General features: G+C 45.3%; 1 protein-coding gene across 1 annotated transcript; it reads left to right on the top strand.

Moving 5' to 3' along the window:
- The first annotated feature begins 5,318 nt into the window (after positions 1-5,318).
- On the top strand, positions 5,319-20,777 carry PLEKHB2 (pleckstrin homology domain containing B2). The gene is made up of 8 exons (XM_040613051.1): positions 5,319-5,422; positions 8,676-8,723; positions 9,347-9,499; positions 10,262-10,364; positions 11,297-11,336; positions 13,478-13,567; positions 14,733-14,847; positions 16,952-20,777. The coding sequence occupies exons 2-8, from the start codon at positions 8,687-8,689 to the stop codon at positions 17,086-17,088; spliced, it is 675 nt and encodes a 224-aa protein (XP_040468985.1). The 5' UTR covers positions 5,319-5,422; positions 8,676-8,686; the 3' UTR covers positions 17,089-20,777.
- The last annotated feature ends 125 nt before the right edge of the window (positions 20,778-20,902 follow it).

Below are 20,902 nucleotides of genomic sequence, written 5' to 3'. Positions count from 1 at the left end.
TTGATCTCTCCCTCTTTCTCTGCCATGTCTTTCTTTTGGCTATGAGTGTAAATCCTCTCCTTTGTGCATGTAGCACTGTCTTTAAATGCTAATGGAACAGTACAGCCAACATAAAGCAAAGGTGAGAGCCAGAGCCCAGATAATCCAGAGGAAGCACCCCCACTGATGCTGGTGGGCTGTCAAGCTGAAACATAAGCTATTAGTGGAAAACAGAAATGTGTTGCACAAGGGTTTTATCCGTTTCCTCTTCAGAAGGGCTGTGATGAGACAGGAACTTTTCTGCAAGTTGCAAAGGACCTAACCCACCCCGATAATCCTGTGCTTTTCAAAACTGCCTACAAATAGAAGTGAAATCCAAACCTCTGCTCCTGCCAAACAGGCCACATCGCTAACAGTGAAATGGCTTTTAAGTGGTGTGACCTGCAGGGATGTCCGATAAGCACGTGGTCTTTCTCCTGCCAGTTTGTTTTTAATCAGGTCCGAACAATAGAAGCTGACAATGAAATGCCAGAGTCTCACCCAGAAAGTTCCTCAGGTTTTGGCTGGACTCTTTGTCTGCCTGTTATTCTCGGTGTACTCTGCAATGTGCCGGCTGGATAGCCACGGCTGGAGAGCTGGCCTCGCACTGGGGAGCTGCAGACAGCGTCTTACTTGCATATAACTCTCCATAACGTTTCCTCTTGAGTAAACATCTGGAGAGATCTTTTCATTCCAGAAGCATACTGGAGTGTTCCACAAACCACAGGCCAGAAGGAGGCAAATGAGAGGAAGCATGGTTTCAGTTATAGGTCAAGAAGGAGCATCCTCCGCCTCTGCCACATGCACTTGGGCAAGCCTCTCACGTCCCGCCACCCGTGTGCTAGAGCTAATCAGGCATTGTCCTGCTTAAAGGCAAGTCCCATTTTCAAGAGCAATTTAGGCTTTTCTCAACTCTGAAGCCTGGATTTTCCTAAGACACAGGGGTCTAATTTCTTGAATTGCTCCAAAAAATGCTCATCTGTTCTGTCAAGACAGTAGACTGTTGCTCCCATCACCTTTAGCAAAACCCAGCTCTCCAGGCTAACAAGAGCTGGGAAGACATGTGGCACAGCCCTCTCCCTGTGTCTGCAGTCGCAATGTGCCTCCACAGTCCCTGGGAGCTTGGCTGCTAGTGAATGCCGGAGTCAGCACCGCTCAGGTCTTACTACTAGCTAAGTCAGCGGGAGCAGAACGTGCAGTCTGCAAGCAAGGTTCCTCTTCCAGGTACATTACACAGATATGCTATGTTTTGCAATTATGTTATGTTTTGCCGTATGGATACATTATGTTTTGCAAATCTGAGTGGAACAAAACTCAAAGCGCTTTAAAAACCTGGGCCCTTTGCTCCAGCTCCTCCCATGTAAGACTTCTGTTGGGAGTCCTGATGCTGTTCAGAGGGAAGGCTGGCTGCACCGCCTGCATGCTGCAGTCCTGTTCAGACCTCTGTATGGCAGCACAAGAACCCTTCAGTTCATAAGCAGACACTCATCTCACATGACAATGTGACAAAACCCCATCACACAGATTCATTTTTTTAGGTAAAATGTGCCAAGGAATTTTAATCCTGGGTGCAGGTCAGTTACCCACAGGAATGGAAGGAGCCAAGAGTCTTTTCCACTGGAGAGAAGGAAGCACGTTAAGGCAGTCTGTCTGGAGAAAGGTTTTTGTCCAAGTCTGATTTACCTTTCTGTTTGGGACTATCACATAAATGGCTAAGACAACACAGTCCTCTGGAAAACCAGAAGGATGTTCTTCTCCATCTCTCTTTCATCAGGGAAACTTTACAGGCGATGTACAAACTCTTGCAGAGTTGGTTAGTTTCACAAACGCTTAATCAAGCTTGATTTATTTTGGGACCTATCTTCTGCTCTGCCATTCTCACCTAATGCCTAACTAATGCCCATAGCCATCATATTTGAGCTTTGAAAAACTAATAAATATAATAATAATAATCATATAACAAACCTGGAGTCCTAGCTCTTTTAATTCTTTCTTCAGGTGTTCCCCGGCAGCAGCTCTCCTGTTCTTTATGTTGCAGCTAGGGTTGTTAGGTCCATTTATTAATATTTTTCCTGATATTAATATTTTTCATTTCATTAGCTTGCAAGCAATGCTGATTCTTAATATGACTTTTTTAGCCTGGTTGAGCACTATATTAGTTGTAGTAGTATTAACAGTATTAATTATAGTACTTAATAATGTTAGCATGTATTTTGTTTAAAATAATTTGTTTATCCTTAGTGAAAACCTGTATTCTGCTTGGTTTGGAGACTAATTGTATTTTATGAACCAAAGTGGGAAATTTGAAATTTAAATTTCAGCAGCATATAAAGAACCAATGAAGACCCTCAAATGACTGTGAAAATTCAAACCTTTACGTTGGCGGCAGTCAAAATTTAGCATGTATTGAAAAGACACATTATGTCAGCTGCATTATGACAAAGAATTAGAAGTTACCATATGGCCCAACTTTTCCAAATAGCAATTTTGGTTTGTATTTAGAAATTAATTTTCCAATTGAATTTTAACTTGTATATTGTAACTACGACTGGCAAGTTGAACTTCAGCCTTAGTTTCTTTGATTCAGGACAAGAATGGGAGCAAAAAGAGAGGGTTTGATAACTCTGAAACTTTCCAAACGTTTTTTTTTTTAAGCTATCAGTAAGGGATGAATCTTACATCATGCTTTGAACGTGATCAAACTGAAGGTGCAATTATAAATAGGCTGAAAATTTCAACAAAAGCCTTCACTTCCACAAATTCACTGGCAAACAATTTGAAAACAATCCACATTTGTCATAGTATTCATCTAAATTCTCTAGTTCTTTTGCTCAGGGTACTAAGCCTCATGCCTTCAGCTCTGCAGCACAGCTAGTTAGAAACTTCCTGATTGAAGTTTCATCAGCAAATGCAGAGCCCAATATATTTAATTCAAAACATTTCAGAATTTAATGAGATGATAAGCCTAATACATGTTTGCATGGGCTTCCAGCATACGCTTGCGTTTCTGCCAGACTGAAGGTCTGGTGTTTCCTGGACCTGCTCCTCTGTTGTGCACCCTCAGACCGAACCTGTGTGGCACAGAACTCCCATGACAGTGGCCCTGACTCGGGTTCACAGCCCGAACTGGGTTTCCAAGGTCAACATAATATAGGACATGGTCCCAAACAGCTACTAAACAACAGCACAGAATCCCAGACTGGTCAGGGCTGGAAGGGCCCTCTGGAGATCACCTAGTCCAGCCCCCTGACAAAGCAGGGTCTCCTAGAGCAGGTTGCACAGGGTCGCATCCAGGTGGGTATTCTTGAATGTCTCCAGAGAAGGAGACTCCACAGCCTCTCTGGGCAGCCTGTGCCAGTGCTCTGTCACCCTCAAGGTTGAAGATGTTTTTCCCCATATTCGGATGGAACTCCCTGTGTTGCAGTTTGTGCCCATTGCCCCTTGTCCTGCTACTGGGCACTACTGAAAAGAGCCTGGCCCTGTCCTCTTGACATTTGCCCTTAACACCTTTATATGCATTGATAAGATCCTCTCTCAGTCTTCTCCAGGCTAAACAGGCCCAGCTCCCTCAGCCTTTCCTCATCAGGGAGATGCTCCAGTCCCCTCACCATCTCCACAGCCCCCCCCTGGACCCTCTCCAGTAGGTCCCTGTCTCTCTTGAACTGGGGAGCCCAGCGCTGGGCACAGCACTCCAGACGCAGCCTCACCGCAGCCTCACCGGGGCAGAGCAGAGGGGCAGGATCCCCTCCCTCCGCCTGCTGGCCAAGTTCCTCCCAGTGCTCCCCAGGGTCCCACTGGCCTTCCTGGCCACAGGGCACACTGCTGGCCCATGGGCAACTTGCTGTGTGCCATCACTGCCAGGTCCTTCCTCGCAGAGCTTGCCTGCCCAGGGGCAGGACCCGACACTGGCCTTTGTAGAACCTCATCAGGTTCCTCTCCACCAGCTATCCAGCCTGTCTAGGTCTCACTGAACGGCGGCGTAGCCTCCTGGGGTATCTGGTGTAAAAACTTGTGTTCTGTGCCCATGGAGGTAATTCATTCAGGAAACACGAAGATAGTTTTGCAATTAATTCTAAAAGGGCTTTAAACCTAGTCTGAAACCTTAAGTTTTATATGAACCCAGACAGCCAGTGCTTGGAAGACATTCCAGACAGGCAGCTGTCCCCTAGGACTGCTCACCAAGGATAGGATCTGCTGAGGCTCCCAGATCCTCAAGAAGAGTATTTTTTGTTCCAGAAGAAAACTGCTCCCTCCCAGTCTAAAGATTTTCTTGCCTTCCACTTCTAAACGAATACCTCTGAGTTTCTGAAAACAGTTTTTCAGTGATGCAGAGCAAGCAGTTTCAGTCTCAGAAAAAGGACTCCTACACGACCAGAATCTGATCTACACAAACCTCAGTTACTGGTTGTTTCTGAGACCTGCAGCTCTGGTTACAGATAGATGATCCCTTTTTATCCCTCCTGTTCTGCCTTTGCCACTTTTATGGTACTTAAAGATGTATCAGAGCCTGGACGGCACTGCAGCCAGGAACTGTGCTACTGCAGGCTTTCCACAGAATTCCTGGTTGGAATTGCTGTTGTATTCAAGAGGAGAAAATAGATGGGTAGGAGGAAGACTGGAGCTTGTCAACAGATTAAGTGAAATTGTAACTATGATGAATATTACTTCCGTATTGTCCAGTCTTAAAAGAAAATGATTGGCTGAAGCAAACCAGTTAGTGTGGGTTTTTTTCTTTTTTTTCTTTTTACTTACTGTGATGATAGGAGCCATAATCCCTATGTTACCAGGATGCGCCTGGGAAAAGTTCCAGTAGGAAGCTGCATCATCCAGGGCAATATTACATCTCTGGAAGGCTCCTTCCTCATTTCAAACAGTAACGATCTCACGTAATTTGGGTTAGAAACGGAAAACAGTTATGTTTTGCAGGCAGGCAGTGACACAGCACGCTGGCTTTGCTGCGCGGGGCACTGACCCGGCTCAAGGCCGTGGGGCTGGGGTCCCCGGGGTCCCCCAGGCACAGCCGGTGGCAGGTTTGTGGGGGTCCCGGCCCGGCCGGCCCTCCCTCGCCTGGCACACGGCTCTGACGGCGCCGGGCTGCGGGGCGAGGCCGTGCCCCTTCACAGCCGGGGGACGAGCACAAACGGGCCCGCTGCCTCCGTGCGGCGGGGGCCAGCGCTGACCCGCACCGGGCGCAGCCGGGCCGTGTGAGGGGCAGCCGGGCCCGGGCGGGCGGCGGGGCCTGCAGAACGGCGGGGGCAGCCGAGGCCAGGCCCGACGGGGCTAGCGAGGCCGGGCGGGGGCAGCCGGGGCCGGGCGGGCGGCGCGGCGGCTGACGTCAGGACGGGGCTGGCGCTGCCCGCTGGCGGAGCGGGGCCGGCAGCGGGAGCAGGCCCGGCAGCGGCAGGTAGGGGCGGCGGGGCCCGGCAGCGCCTGGGCACGTCGGCGGGCGGCGGCGGGGGCCCGGCCCGGGGCGGGGACACGGCCAGACCGCGCGGGGGTCAGCGGGGCGGCGGAGCAGGCCCCGGCTGCCGGGGCCGGCGGGGGCTGCCGCGGGGAGCGCTGGCGGGGTCCCGCCTGACGGGCCCGGCTGCCGGGGACGCGGCGGGTGCCGCCCTGGGCGGGCAGAGCGGCGGGAGGGCCGGGGCCAGCCTGCCCCGGGCGGGAGCGGGGGGCTGCGCGGCGGCGCCCCCGGGGCAGCGGGGGGAGGCGGGCCGGTGCTTCTCCCTCCGTCCGCCCGCTTCGAGCGCTGCCGCGGCGAACGGCACGTCCCGCAGCGGGACGGGGCGTTGGTTAGCGCAACCCAGGCGCGGCCTCACGGGGAAGCGGCCTGCGGGTGGCCGGCTGCGGGGCCGGCGCGCTCCAACCACGGAAACCGGCTCGAGGGCGCGGGGGGCCCGCACCGCTGAGCGCTGCGCAGGAGCCGACCCACCGCCGGGGCGGGGCAGCGCTGAGCCCTCCAGCGCCCCCCAGCGGCCGCGCTGCCCCCCCCCCCCCCCAGCGCCCCCCCCGTCCCCCTAGCGCCCCCCAGCGGCCCCGCCCCGGGCTGGCTGCACCGCACCGCTCGGGCCGCCGCGGGCTGCGGGTTCAGACGCTGGATCTGGTTTGGAATTCGCTTTTCCTGCCAGCCAGCTGGTGTGAGAACGAGTCCGCTGGAAAAGGCTGGTGGATGTTCCACAGTGGATTCTGTGCCAGAAGGAAAAACGGCGATTCCAGGGGGTGGGAGTGAATAGCCCCACCCCTTTGCTGCATTTACACCTAACTTGCGCTCAGTTTAGGCAGCTACTGCTTTTAGATTTCAGTCACCAAGGAACTAGGTTGAGGTTGGTGATAAATTGATTTCTCTTTGTTTAAATCCCATTTTCCGTGTTGGTTGCACCGAGCTACTTTAACAAGCGAATAATACTCAGTCGTGACCACTTGCCAGGCTGGCTTCCAGCTCTGCAAGTGCTCTTTTAGACATAACGTGGGTTGCTTCTCAATGCTGTGTAGAACTTCAAGTAAGTGCTTGTGCTTAAAAAGGACCAGAGAAGAATATCTAATTGTTTTTGCACCTCCTACTTCAGTACCGACAGATAGTTCTGTGTGATTCCTTGCTCTATAGCCAGAGCTGAAGTTTTGGGCACTTCAGCCTGTGTTGGTAAGATGCAGTTGTTGCATCCAAGATCACGTGCAAGGTGATCAGCTTGCACAGCTGCTGAAGCCTTTCACTGTTATAGCCCCGGATAGCTGTGAGACATTCTGTAATCACAGGCAAATCTTAATTTTTCAAGAGAAATGTTTTCTTCTTCACTTCTTCCCCGTTACGTGTCTAAGTTAAATCTAATTATGCTGTTGTGTAACAAGAGTAGGTTTAAAGGCAGCAGCATACATTCAGTGGCCTAATCTAGCACTTGCATCAGAACTGAAGTTCATCCAAGTTCTTTGTTGGCTCTTAGACTATAAAAAGGCCTCTGGAAAATGTACAGTGATTGCACCTTGGCAGGGAAACTAGCAGACATGGAAGCTCCATTGGAGGGACCCATTCCTGTGAAAATGAAGAGCAAGAAGACTGTTTCCCTGTAAAGGAAAATCCCAGGGGAGAGGAGCATACACTGAGGTGGTGGGACAGTGATGCTTTGGTCCTTTGTACCACTTTGTTACTTTGGAAGAGTAAATTGGCCTCTATTGCTGGAGCTTGTTCTCTGTCTACAGGTGACAATGGCATACTTAGACCTCAGGGCAGGTCAGGGTGACCAGGATTACAGCAGGATAGGAGTTTGACGCTCCCTTTCAGTGAGCTGTCAGCTAAATGTTTGTTTTCCCAGCAAGCTGGTTTATCTTGGAGTTTAAAGTTTACCTGCAGGTGGTTCTTAGCATCACACCCAAGCCTGTGAAGGATGTGGCGTTCCTTCAGTATGAAATCCTGCTGGCTGTAGTCTTACATGTTACAGTATTTGCCCAGTACTGTGGAGAGGACAGAGCTACAAGTAATATCCAATTGATGGCATCTATCAGAAAATAAGTGAACGCTTACTAACTATATTTTACTAGAAGATAACAAAACTTTCTTCTCTTAGTCCCTTCCCCCACCCACCCCCCCCAACCTTAAACACATTCCTTGTCTGAGAGGAGTTCCTCTGTCTATTAAACCTATGCCACTTCCCCCGCCCCGGCCCTCTTCTTGTGCTGCTACAAGTAGAATGTTATCTGGTAGGTTTAAGTACCTGTCTCTCATATTGGCTTACAAGCCCCACAAATAATTTATTAAAAAAAAAAAAAGGCAGCCTTCTCAAGGGAGGCTTATAATGCTTCTGTTCTTGCTTTTCTAGCTCAGTCGCATTCAGATAGTTGTGTTTTTATTAATCCATTTTAGAACAGTAGTCAGAAGGCCATTATGCTATAAAGTAAAACCACACTCTCTAATACACACTGTAGTTGATCTTTTTTCTTTAGCATGCTCCTAAACCAGAGTGCAGTGGCTGAGTGCTTAATGTCACGTGTGATAACTTGAATTTAATGCAGGGTCCTTCCCCTGCCATTGCAAGCTTCATTTAAAAAGTTGAGGAGAAATAATCTCCCTTTATGGGCCCAACTTTTACTTATTTCAGTTAATCTGGGAGGGAGCTAGTGACAATTTGGAAGAAAAAAAGTCATACAACCAGCTTCTCCTTCCTGTTGAAGATGAAACTTTCAGCTTTTGATTTGGCTGGACTTTGAGCCAGTGAATGAAAAAAACCAGAAGAGGAAGTACAGAAAAAGGGAGGTGGGGAAGAAGCGAGGGAGGTTAGTAATGTGAGAGTGCAGAATACAGGAAGCACACAGCACACAGAGAGAACAGCTCTGAAAGGAACTGGTGAGTCAGGGAACGCTCACTCCAGTCTGTCTTCCCAGTGTCGCAAGAGTGGTAGCTGTAAGCTTGTGCGTTTTCCCGTTAAACTTAAAAGCAGTCCCTGATAGTCACGTTGGATTGCTACAATTGCACGTTTGTTCCATTTGTTAAGTCCTAGAATACTAGTTGTGCCTCACTGGGTATCTTCAGCTGAGACCTACCATCTCTGTCTACAATACACGCAGCTATAGTATCTGATATTATACCTTGAAATGCCTCTTTCTAATGTATTACTGCGAAATACTGAAGCCTGCTTTTCTCCCCCTCACCTTCCTCTTCCGTCTACCAGATTAAGCAACAATGACATTTGTGAAGAGCGGATGGCTGCTCCGGCAAAGTAAGTCATGGGCCTTTTACCTCCGTTTCTCCCCACTGTGCCTTAACATCTTCAAAAACATCAGAGCAACTTAGTAATTCCCAGGGCTTTCTTAAAACAAGTTTCTAGCTCTGTGAGTGTTTTTTGGTTTGGTTTGTTGGTTGTTTTTTTTTTTTATCTTTAGGACACTTTACAAAGTGCTTTAGGACAGCATTTCCATGTGACTTTTTGGGTATACTGGTGTGAAACAGGGTATACCATATCTGACGCATCTGACTGGCATTCGGCTTCAGATGCTGCTCTGTAATTAGTACTGTATAAGCGGAGACTTGGAAACTTTACTTGACACCTTAACTTAAAGTCTTCAATTAGTCATGCCCTCTGCTTGTTCTTGCAGCAAGTTAGAACTGAAGCACCAGGTTATGCACTTGAAAATAAACTCAGTTGTGACTTTGAATACTAGATAAAGTATGGAACCCAATCCTGTAATGTTCCGAAGTAGGGATGCTGTGGTACACGATTTTGCTTGGCACCTCAGAATGTCTGGGGCAGCTGTGAAGGATTTATTGCGTTATTTTTTATTAACTTCAGGACACAAATACTTCCCAATATGTGCCCTTAAAAGTGACTGTCTGATTTTTAAGGTACTATTTTACGGCGTTGGAAGAAGAACTGGTTTGACCTGTGGTCTGATGGCCGCTTAATATTCTATGATGATCAAAATCGCCGTGATATAGAAGATAAAATCCACATGCGAATCCATTGCATCAACCTCAGAGTGGGGAATGAATGTCGAGGTAATAATAAAACCTTCAGGATCTGTGTATTCAGTTTCTCTACATTTGCAGTGCCTGCCTAGCGTACCATTTACAACACTGCTGCAGTAATAAATGTGCCCAAGGTGTGCAACTTCATTGTTGTTAAAGAAAAACAACCCATCCCCTAAAAAAGCCCCAACCCAACCAGCTACTAAATTCCCCTATAGATACCCAGGGCATGGTATCACCATGTGACAGATTAGGTTAGGGTTTGATACTCCTTTTAAAACTCAGTGAGGACAGTGTACTATATATGCAGGTGGCAGGCATGCACGTAAGAACAGGATGTTCACAGTAGACTTGTGTCTGATTATAGAGTGTTACAGGTGTAATTATAGTGCTGGCTGGAGTGAGAGGCAGGACTAGAAATGGGAAACCTCAGCAGATATTTTTTTTTCCAGTTATTACTAAGTTCGCTTCTACCACTTGTTAGTACTTGATGCTGACACAAGTAAAGGATGTACGTATTGGGAGAGCACTTATTGCAAAGTAACAATTGGTTCTGCTGTGAGACATTTGCATTTCTTAGGAATGATGTTCAGAGCTGCTTACTTTCAGGAGGCTGAAGAGTGAGAATGGGTTATTTCCTTCTGTAATTGGTTCTGATCTCGTGGAAGGCAGCTACAACTGGCCCTAGTTTATTTTGTCTAGACTTTTGCATAAATGTCTCCATTCTTGTAAATGTGATCGTGAAATTCTGGTTATAGATATTTCATAACTCATGTCCTTTTTCTAACTCAGATTTCCAGCCTCCGGAGGGGAAGCAGAGAGACTGTTTACTGCAGATTGTTTGCCGTGATGGGAAGACAGTCAACCTCTGTGCAGAGAGTCCAGATGACTGCCTGTAAGTCTGCCAGATAATACTGGTTTTGCTGCCTCTTCCTCTTTTATCTTTGTTTTTCTTTCTCTGCCTGATGATTTTTCTTGCTTTGGACTTCGAAGACACATTTAAAGGAAGTTTTCAAGCAAGTAAAAGCAGGCTTTCAGTGACAAAAAACATAGCTCTCCTATAAGAAGTTGTGTAGCTCATGCAAACTAACTGCAGCTGAATTGACTGAAAACACTGAAGGGTGAGGAGGAATAAAAGAATCTTATTAAAATGGTTAGTGCAAGATTTGCTGAACAGATTTATTTTTTTTCCACTTTTCCCATTCTTCAAGTAGTACATGATCCTGCATAGCCCAATCAGTAGTGAAAGGAAGAATACTCTATTACGATGAACTCCCAGCTGAGCTTGGCTATGTATGGTTAGATAACTCCTATCATCAGTGTTTGCCCAGTACGCGTGGTGCAGCAAGCATGCTCCCAGCCGTATGGTGTGGGGGTATCTGTGGGAAGTACATATACCTTATTTTGAACCTGTTATAACATCAAGATCCACACTCTCTAGTCAGCACAGATGCAAGTGTCCAGGCAGGAGATAGAACTTCTCTGGTCCATCTCCTCCTATTACCTAATCCTGAGCTGGTTTTGGCTGCATATTACCTAGCTGTTGTGCTTGCAGGGAGGCCTTCAAAACTGCATCTGTTCCTTCTCGTGTTCCTCTTCATGCCTTTTTAGCTCTGCAGAGGGAGTAATTATTTCTGAATCTTGATGTAACATCTTTGTGCATTCATTGTAGTGTATCATTACTTTTTGACATGTGCAGTATCTTAAACTCTGCTCCTGCAGTACCTCTGGTTGCTAACCTTGGTTTTTTCATAGTCCTAAAAAGAAAAAGTGGTGCTAATTTCTATCAGTGTTCCAATAAACAGTGGGTTGTTTTTTTTTTTGCAGGGCATGGAAAATTGCTCTCCAGGATGCCAGAACAAACACAGTAAGTGTACTGCCTAGACTTTATACAGATAAAGAAGCGGCACATCAGTGTTATGTGTGGTCCAGAAATTTTCTTCTGAAATTATGTTCCATCCTTCTGTGCTGGAGAAAAACAGGGTCATGAGCATGATGGTAAGGCTTGTCAGTGGTGAGAATGATCCTCTGGAGCACAAGCACTTGTGGTCCTTGCAGCCGAGTCCAGGCAAATAGATGCTGGGTGGAAGTGAATGGTTTCAGGGAGTGATTTCTCTGGGTGGAAGTGAATGTTTGGGAAGGTCTGTAAGGGAAGTGGGCATTGAGGCTATGGACAAAAAGTAAATGTTCTGCAACCAGTAAAAATGCATTTTTCACTCCTTTTCAGTACTAGCTTTCCTTAGATGGCTAGACTGAACCAGCTAGAGATGTTTGTGTCTCATAGGGAAATGCTGGGTTTTGTAGAAGCTTATCTCAGTTCTTTATGGGTCACATTAACATTGCCACTGTACTGAGGCATCTGTCATATGATGTAACTTAGATCTGTAGATACCCGAACCAAACACTTGTCATAGCAAAGCTACCCTGGACACAACTGCCTCTGACTGCAGCCATACTACGCTGCTTCATGGTGTTCAATGAGAAGTGAAGGAATTGTCCTCACGCAGAGGGGACAACACTCATGGTCTGTCTGCCCTTGGTTTAGACATTTTATCTTGCTTATGTGTGAGATGGTGACTCCTGGTTTCGGGAGTTAGGAGCTGCTGCTTGTCCTGTCTCTGACAGCTGCCAGCCGTGCTAGATGGCATTCAAAACTTGCCAGTGCATCACCTTTGTCAGCCAAGGCAGACCCCTGCTACTGAAAGTAGGGCAGGTAGCTCTCCGCACAGGTAGTGTCGAAAATTAGCTCTTCTAAAGCTGTTAAAGGTCTCCAGCAAAGACTTGAACTAACCACGTAACTAGGTTTGAGTCCATCTGTAGGTGTCTGATGCAGCTTTCAAAAATACCAAACATCCAGCAGTGCCTCATAACTTCACTGGAACAGCAGCAGGGTGATCACTCTACTTTGAGAATTATGTCATTTACAGACGTTTACCGGCTTGTGTTGTACAGAGTTCCCTGTAGCAGGACTGAATACGTTTCCTGTTAAGATATGAGCATTTTGCTGGACTTTTTCTCAGGTGGTAGAAATACTTGTTTCTACATATAGTGCTTTCAACAGTATGTTTCGAGCAACAATTAGAGTTTCCACCAAAGTTTGAGCTGGGATATAAGCCACAGTATGCCCCCAGAAGTCTGTCTACAGTACAAAGGACAATAGGAACATTCTCTATTGAGCTAATAATAAGGCGTTCACTTTTAAATTAAAAAAGGGAGCTGTTTTTTTTTTTCTTGGGATAGGGCACTGACTAAAAGCATCACTGTAGCTTTCTGATACTAGAGGCAAGAACACAAGGCTACTGTAACAAATCTTAATTAGCTTTGAGAGCTCCTTGTAGATGGACTGAAGTAAGTTATCACCTTTGCTTCATGGCTGCCTTCAAGAAGGACCAGAATTATAGGTGGCATTGCAAAATAATTCCTTAAAAACAACCAAGCCCCCCCATATCCCTAGAGTTAAGCCTCTTTTACCATGTATGTTTTTTTAAAGTCTCCTCACAGCCAGAAAGTGAGAGGTGGCTAAGAACTGTAACAATGTTCTGCTAAAAAGTTCAGGTGCTGCTTTTGGCTACTGCATTTGTTTCCTTTATCTGCCCTTGCAGAACTTGGTGATACCACCCTAGGGTGCCAGGAAGCAGTAGCTGAGTTGTAAAGACCTTTTTATCTGAAAACGAAGGATGAACAAGAGGGTAATTTCTAAAACTGAGGCTATGAATGGTGGAAGCAGTTGGTGTGCTTGCATGTACACATATGCATGTATGTGCACACACACAGGTAAGAAATTTTGTGGCTCCTTCCTGTGGTTGATCAGGCATGTGTATTCTCCCAGGTCTGCTCTCCAAGTTGTTTCTTTTTGTAGCACTTTATAAGGTCCTCACTGCTTCCTTAACATGTAGCACATCTAAAGGTTACTCTTTCTTTGGAGTCATTCAGTTTTAATCCTTGTACTACTCTTAACTAGCTATCTGTAGGAAAAGGTGCTAACTGCTGTATTCCTGTGCTGTTTAGGGCTACCTGGGATCTGATGTGATGTTCGATGAGACAGCCATTTCCTCAGCCCCTCCTCCCTATACAGCTTATGCCACACCATCACCTGAGGTAAGAGTTGCAGTCAGGAAGTATTAAAATAAGCGAGGTAGCGTAAGTGGCTGTCCTTCAGGCGCTCAAACTGTATTCCCAAAGTGCTGTGTTTCACAGTTGTATCCAGCTTTAAGGTTTGTACGAAAGCAGGGTGAGTAAGGCACTAACAATCTATTGTCACTCCTATTTTGCATGGATTTCCTTTGAAAGAGATGAGGCAGATCTAGTTGGGAGGTATATAAAAGGGTGGCTGCTCAGTCAACTTGGAAAATAAAGCTGCTCAGAGACAGAGCAGAAAATATTTGGCTGATCTTGAAAGATACTGGCCATGCAGCTTGTAACATAAGGAGGTGTGACTACACTTTCACATTGTGTAAGCACTGGAAGGATATAAAATCAGGAGTTTTAAAAATAGGATTTAATGACTGGAGCTGTCACTTTTAACACAGAAGGATTTTGTTGTATCCAAGATATCATAGCAACACAATAACTCTAGCTCCTGGATGCAGTGTTCTTTTGCAGTGGAGAAGGAGCAGCACTGGGGCCAAACCAGTATACACTGCGGATTTCTGGATGTTCTGACTGATGTGCAGTGGTACATAAAGGGGTGGTTTGGGGTGGTGTTACTTGTTGCAGTATAGCTGCTCTGCTCCAGCCCCTCACTGTTGGAAATAGTTGTTAAGACCTAGAGGTGGTACTGGGAGCTTTATCAGGGCTAGTGGCAGTCCTTTCTTTTTGGAGAACAAAATTGCTTCCAAAACGTACAGCTACAGAGTATCTGTCCTGCATCTGACATCTACTTGCAGTGCGCTAGAGGAAAGTTGGTTGGAGTTTCGGATCAGCTGCTGCCAACGTGGCACTTCTGAGCAGTCCAGAGAGCTGCTGTTGGCATGAGAGCAGAGAGGAGAAGCCGGTAAGGCTGCTGCGGCTCTGCCTGATGATCCGGGCTCTGCCTCTGCCGTTCACCATCCAGGAAGGCTGGAGGTGGAGTGCTGCTTAGAAGCACTAATTTTTGCAAACAGCGGTTCTGAATCCTTTCCAGGGACTAGGCAGACTATATCATATGGACTAGATATTTTAGTGGAAGTTTGACTGCGTTAGAAATGAGGGAGAATTGAACAGAGTGCAAAATCGGGTACATAGCAGAGAATACCTCTGTAATGGACATTTTTAATTTCATCAGGTTTATGGGTATGGCTATGATCAGTACAACGGTGCGTATCCCCCTCCTGGTCCTCAAGTCTTCTATGCCTCCAATGGACAAGCTTATGCTGTTCCCTATCAGTATCCATACCAAGGTAATCGGTATCAACCATATCCTTCACCTTCCTATAGAAGTTATTTGTGTCAGTCTTTCTGGCTTTAATTATATTAATCACCATCGTTTACCACCCACCACTCCTGCACAACAGAGTGATAGAAAGAAACATGACTTGCAGCTGGAACCAAGTGCTCTTACCCTTCCATGACAAAGCAAGTGCAGTGAAATTTGTATTAAGTGATTTAACCTTCCCAATGTGATCCCAACATACTTAAATTACTTCATAAACTCTTTATGAAGTACACAGAAAACGATAACTACAGGAGGCAGCATGTTTTCTTAGGAAAGATAGAAGAGCCAGAACAATATTGATTCAGTACTCCATGACGGGCATTGATAGAGCTTTTGATTCATCTGTTGCTCTTATACCTAGCTTAATTATTTCAACAGTGATGGTCAGCTATGACCTCAGAAATAAACGCAAGTTTCAAAGGTAAATCCACACCCAAACCATGGTTGTAACTGGTTCTTGTCCCACATGCTGGTATTGCTGTAAGGCAGTGCATTCAGCCTTGTGAAGTCTTCTGTTTCTCTGTTTAGGTTTGTATAGCTTTCAATCCCAATAAAAGAGGGAAGAGAGTAAAATTTTAGGGTGTGCTTTTAAGCTTAGTCAACTTAATTTAGGATTAGCTTTGCACAGAGAGCCACAATCCTACAGAACTGGGGCTTTAGAGTAGTACAGGTAATATAAATCAGAAGATTTAACTTACTAATTGCTTATGATCTGGCTGTGCAAACAAGAATCTCTATTCAGAATCTTTCTCAGTTTTGAGGGAAATTCTTTTCCATCTGACATTTGTCAAATTACTTCCTTTGCCTTTTCCATTTTTTATTACAAGGGAGGTGCATGAGCCTAAAGCTTTTAAAGCTTTCTTCATCTAAGTTGGTGAAGTCCTAAGATACAGAGTGTATATATGCAAACACAGAGGAAGGTGGGTTCTGTTGGTTCTCAGCAGCTGAAAAGCAGCAGCTTGTTAGAAGTCCCAAGAACTATTTTTAAAAACTAGCAGCAGGCCTAGCTTCAGATACCTCTATCATAAAAATGCAACTCTCCTAAACAGTTTGCAAGTCCAGTGTGTTAAGATACCAGTTTTAGGCTGGGCGTAGTAACCAAGCCTTGATGTTTTCCTTCACTAGAGTTACTGCAACTAAATCTCAGGGGTCAAGTTCACCCCTGGCAGCTAACTTAACCCCTGTGCTGTCAGCTTCATTGCTCATTCTCTGAATTGGCATAATCCTCCTCATGAGGTTCCTAGTCATGCATTGTTGAGAGTCAGTGAGAGCTTTTTCCAGTTGTGTTAGCTGGATCACTTCAATATCTGTTACAAAGAACATTATGGTATCTTCAAGAACATTCAATTTTCCTGAAATGTCTGGAATGGAAAGCAGTACTGTATGGTTGCTTTGCAGGTAGAAGATAAGTCACAAAACTTGACAGATGGAGCTTGTACAAGTCTGTTGCAGAGCAAGGGTCAGTTGGTGGTGTCTTGAGTCTTAGGTTAATGCCTTGCTACCGGGCCAGTCTTCATCTGGAAAGAAACTTAGCAGCTGTCACTGCACAGTAGATCAGTCCAGTATGTTAGGGCTGAACTGAAGTAGTAGGCAGTAATTATAGAGTGAATAACTGGTACGCAATTCCTGACAAACCGCTGGCTTAAGAGTTGCCAAAGATTTTTTGGCAGAAGGAACTACACTATTTGCCTTAACTTCAAGGCTGAATCCATTTTTAAAGCCATTTCTTGCATTAAATCCACTAAGTGTTGGATAGAATGATGCAAGTGGTTCATAGGTTCTTTGATAATATTAATGCAGAACAATGTTCCATTTTATGTTTATGATGAGCTTTTCTTCCAGGTATGGAACTCTTAAAAGGCTAGAAGTATTGCTAGACCTCTGCATTTATTTAATAAATGTGGAGGCTGAACCCAAAGCAGAGATGTATTTTACCTTTGTAGCTGATATCACCTTAGTGTTCAATGGACGAAAGAGGGTGAAAGAGTGAGCATGTTTTGAAATTGCAGTGTGTGGTGTTAAGATACACGTTTCTTTTGCCCTCCTCCTAATGATCTCTTATTGCCTAGGACCTTACGGCCAGCCACCTGCAAACCATGTCATCATCCGAGAGCGTTACCGTGACAGCGATGGAGACCTTGCACTGGGCATGCTTGCTGGAGCAGCAACTGGAATGGCTCTGGGATCATTATTCTGGGTCTTCTAGATTACCCATTCCTTATCTTTGTAGTTCCAAAAACCTTTATTGTGTGCAATAATATATTGGCAATGTTGTTTACTGTTAAACTTTAAGAAATGCAATAGTTATTTTTCAGTAGTGACATCTTAATAACTGATTCTTAACTGTCTTATGGAGAGTTTAAAGGCACCATTTAGTTAAGTGATTGGAGATGATGTGTTGCTCTAGAATTCTGTTCTGATGTTTGGAGTTATAAGGATTTGTACTGATAAGGATGAATGTGAGCACCAATGTAACATGGTAGCAGTTGCTAGCTTTATGAATAGACCGTTACTATAAACACCATAGAAAAAATTGATTTTTTAGGGGGAGTCTAAAATCTGGTCCAAATAGGAGGTTGACAGGAGCCCTGCATTAGTAGTTGTGTACTACTGGCTTCTAAACATTCCCTGGACAAACATATAGCTCAGCAGAAACTCCTTGGCATTAGCTAGTCTGCCATGCTTGAGGATTTTTTTTGTTGTCCGACTTGCCTGCAGATGGTAGTGTATTTTCTTAGATGGAGTCCTATACATGCCTCTCACACCACCCAGGTTGTCTTTGAGAATGTATAAGCAAACCACAAAAAGCGGCAGCACTCCTCAGTTCTTTTATTCTCCCAGAAATGTGAATGACCAGTGGCAAGGAAGACCAATGTTTGTTGTTCCACCAACCTCTTTATCCTGAATCTTCTCTGGTCAGCTGGAAGTAATAGATCTCTAGCTTTGCAAGCGGTCTTTCATGTCTGTACAGTTGCCTCGGACACTGTACCAAGTGCATTACTGAGGAAGAGGCCATTGTCTAGTGCCTCTGCTCATTACTGCTATCGCTCGGCAGAGTCTGCAGGAGGAGAACCAGCTTGAACAACCCTTGCTTGCCCTGTTTGGCCTACCAGAACCCCTCTGCAGGCAGTAATGGTCAAGAGGGCAGAGATAACCAGCAGAAGTAGACCTTGTGCACAAGGCACTCTGACACCAGCTGCCTTGCCATGGCTTGGAGAGAAGGTCTCCAAGGTTTCCTGAACCACGTTCATTATTTGCAACTAGTTCTGAGCACAGCTGAGCCTGGGTTTGTTCTGTGCACACTTTCCCCTCATATTCAGCAGGTCTCTTCTTCCCTTCATGGCTTGTTAAGGAAAACACTCCAAGGAACCTGGCTGGCTTTGCTTCTATGTCTGGTTCCTTATACAATGTGCTCTTGGAGGCTGCTGTGCTATGAACTGTAACCTGGAGTGCAACTGTCACGTGTGTTATGTGGCCTGTTATTTTATCCTGTTATAATCCATGCTGAGCTGTATTTGGTAGGGGAAAGAAAGCTCTGAAGAATTGCATGTGTTTTGTTATTCAGGTAAAAGAGGCAGGGTGCCTACGTTGAGTTCTTTATAGGAAGAGGACTTTTATACTTCCACTTTCAGCTTCCTGTATTAAAACAGTAATATGTTGCCTGTCTTACGCTTTCATTCAGAAGTAGGTTAATTTCCTTAAGGTTCATGGGGTTTCAGGTATGTCAGGAAAGATGAAAATAGATGAGAACTTGCACCCATATAAATTTAGATCGAGCCGCAACCTTTTTCTTTTCATCCTAAAGCTGTCTTGGCTCTACCCTATGTATTTAAGCCATAGAGATCTCAGACAAGAGTGGGTAGCAGCCAGGGGAAGCACTAAGCTTTCATGACTCTCAGGACCAACCCAATAAACTGAAATGATTGGAAGTAAACAGGTGGATGTAATCTTGGCTGCATTACTAAAAGTGGGCCTAATCCAGGGAACGTAAATTTCTTTTGAGAAACTTTGGCTTGGAGCCTAACACCAATGTGCATGCATGTCCTTTCACAGATACAAGCTGCATATGTTCTGCCAGTGGTATGTACCGAAAGGACGTGCTGGAGGTTCAAAAGAGGACTAAAGCAGAAGTGTCCTATTGCTAGTCTGAACTAAAAGAAATGGGAGTACATTACTGCCGTTCTCTTTGAGGCCTGGTACCCTTGAGGCCAGAAGGAGATGGTGACTGTCTAGAACTTCAGTGAATTGTCACCCTTTTTCAGCCTTGAGAAAACCTCGAAGCTGACTACAGGTCTACACTGCTGTTCAGTTTGCGCTTTGCAATCTAGCCAGTGCTGCAGATTGCCTCCATCTCCTCTTCTCCCTGCGTGATATTTAGGGGTCGGGGAGAGTAAAACAATTGAACATAGTTGTGATTTCTTTTGAATTTCAGAATGATTGTGAAAGAATAGCACAAAGTGAATCAGCTAGTAATTTATTTTAAATTCAGTGTTTTATTGTGTGGTGTGGGGTTTTTTTAAAATGTTTTGCAGAGGGACATGTAAGTCTCTTGTGCTTTCAGGACATAACTGTATCTAGGTCTCCAGTTTCTTCGAATAATGCATGTTAGATAAAGACACTGTTCATTGCAAAACATTGCTGCGTTGAATTCAAAGCAAGAAACGATCTTTCGAAAAGTTCAAATTGAAGTATGTCTCCATTAAAAAAATAACCTTACCCCTTTCTCAAGGGGAAAAAAATAATTACAAATTGAAGCTGAAGATTCTAGTTCCATCTTTTTTAAATATAAAAATACAAAAATAATGAGCTATCTCTCTATCCTGCCAGCATAGGCATTTTGAAGCTAGAAAGCCAGTATACAAAACTGTGCTAGAGCATAAAATCAAGAGATAGGTGATACCACAGTGATGGGAAGAGGTAGTGCGTGTGCCAAGATCACTTTCCAAACAGATTGAAATGATAGTCCTAAGCAGGTGTTTGTTTCGGAGTGGTGCTGTTCATGATGCTGTGATTCCAGGGGTACCATAGCACCCAGGCACACACTTTCCCACCTGGGGACCAATACTTGCCCTCCCTAAACTATGGGCAGCCCACAGCCACTACAGTGCCGCTGTTCTTGCCGGGTATGCTATTGGGTAAGGATGACTAAGTCTGTTGCGTAGCAGTTAACAGTCCGTTCAGAATTAAATGTCAATGCTGACAGAGGTCACAAGGCTGTACTTTCATCTGTGACTAATTACTTTTGGATTCTTAGTTATGGACAGCTGGGCAGGGGCAGGCTTCCAAAGTGGGGTGGAAATGCTCAGCCTTCTGAGAAGTCCAGCCCCATTAAAGAGGTGAACCAGGGCCCTCTTCCCAAATTCTTAGTTACATTTGAAGACATAGCTGGTGGCTTCTTTGGATTGAACGCGGGGGACTAGGGAGCCAGCCTCTTCTAGTGAGTGGGTAAAAGCTTAAGAACTAGAGGGGAGTGGGTGGGAAGTGTTTACATACAGAGCAACTGCACTGACTTTTGGCAAAGACATCTTTTGTAGTGATGAAGCACATTCTGAGCTGCATCTAGATGGAGCTACTCTAAATGTTACACAACACTGGCTTCATTTTGTTTGTTCTTCGGTGGAGATTCAATAGGTGATAGAACCAGCTAAGCAAGCTGAGTAAAGAAGAAAATTCACACTCACGTTCCTCAGATATGTTTTTGGCTTTTCCTCTTTGTGATATGACCAGGATAGATACGTGTAAGTCACAGAGGGTAGCATGCAGCAGATGTTCCCCCCCACCCTGATCCTTCATATTCTTGTGCACTATTTTAACTGCTGCTTTTACTCTGTCTTCATTCTCATTATTAATTTATAGCAAAATTTCCTTAGCAATAAAATTCATATTTAAGTGTAATTATTTTGTCTTGACATGTTTACTAGCCTTTGTTCCACATTTCTCATTTAGTTGGTCTGTAGACAGGTATGTGTTTTTCAAAGGTAGAAGGCTTACAGAGGTTTTCTTTGCAAGGAAATGGTGCC

This window comes from Falco naumanni, chromosome 13 (genome assembly GCF_017639655.2).
Source record: "Falco naumanni isolate bFalNau1 chromosome 13, bFalNau1.pat, whole genome shotgun sequence".
Lineage (NCBI taxonomy): Eukaryota > Metazoa > Chordata > Aves > Falconiformes > Falconidae > Falco > Falco naumanni.
The sequence above is the reverse complement of the archived record's forward strand: the minus strand, read 5'-3'. Positions and strand labels throughout refer to the sequence as shown.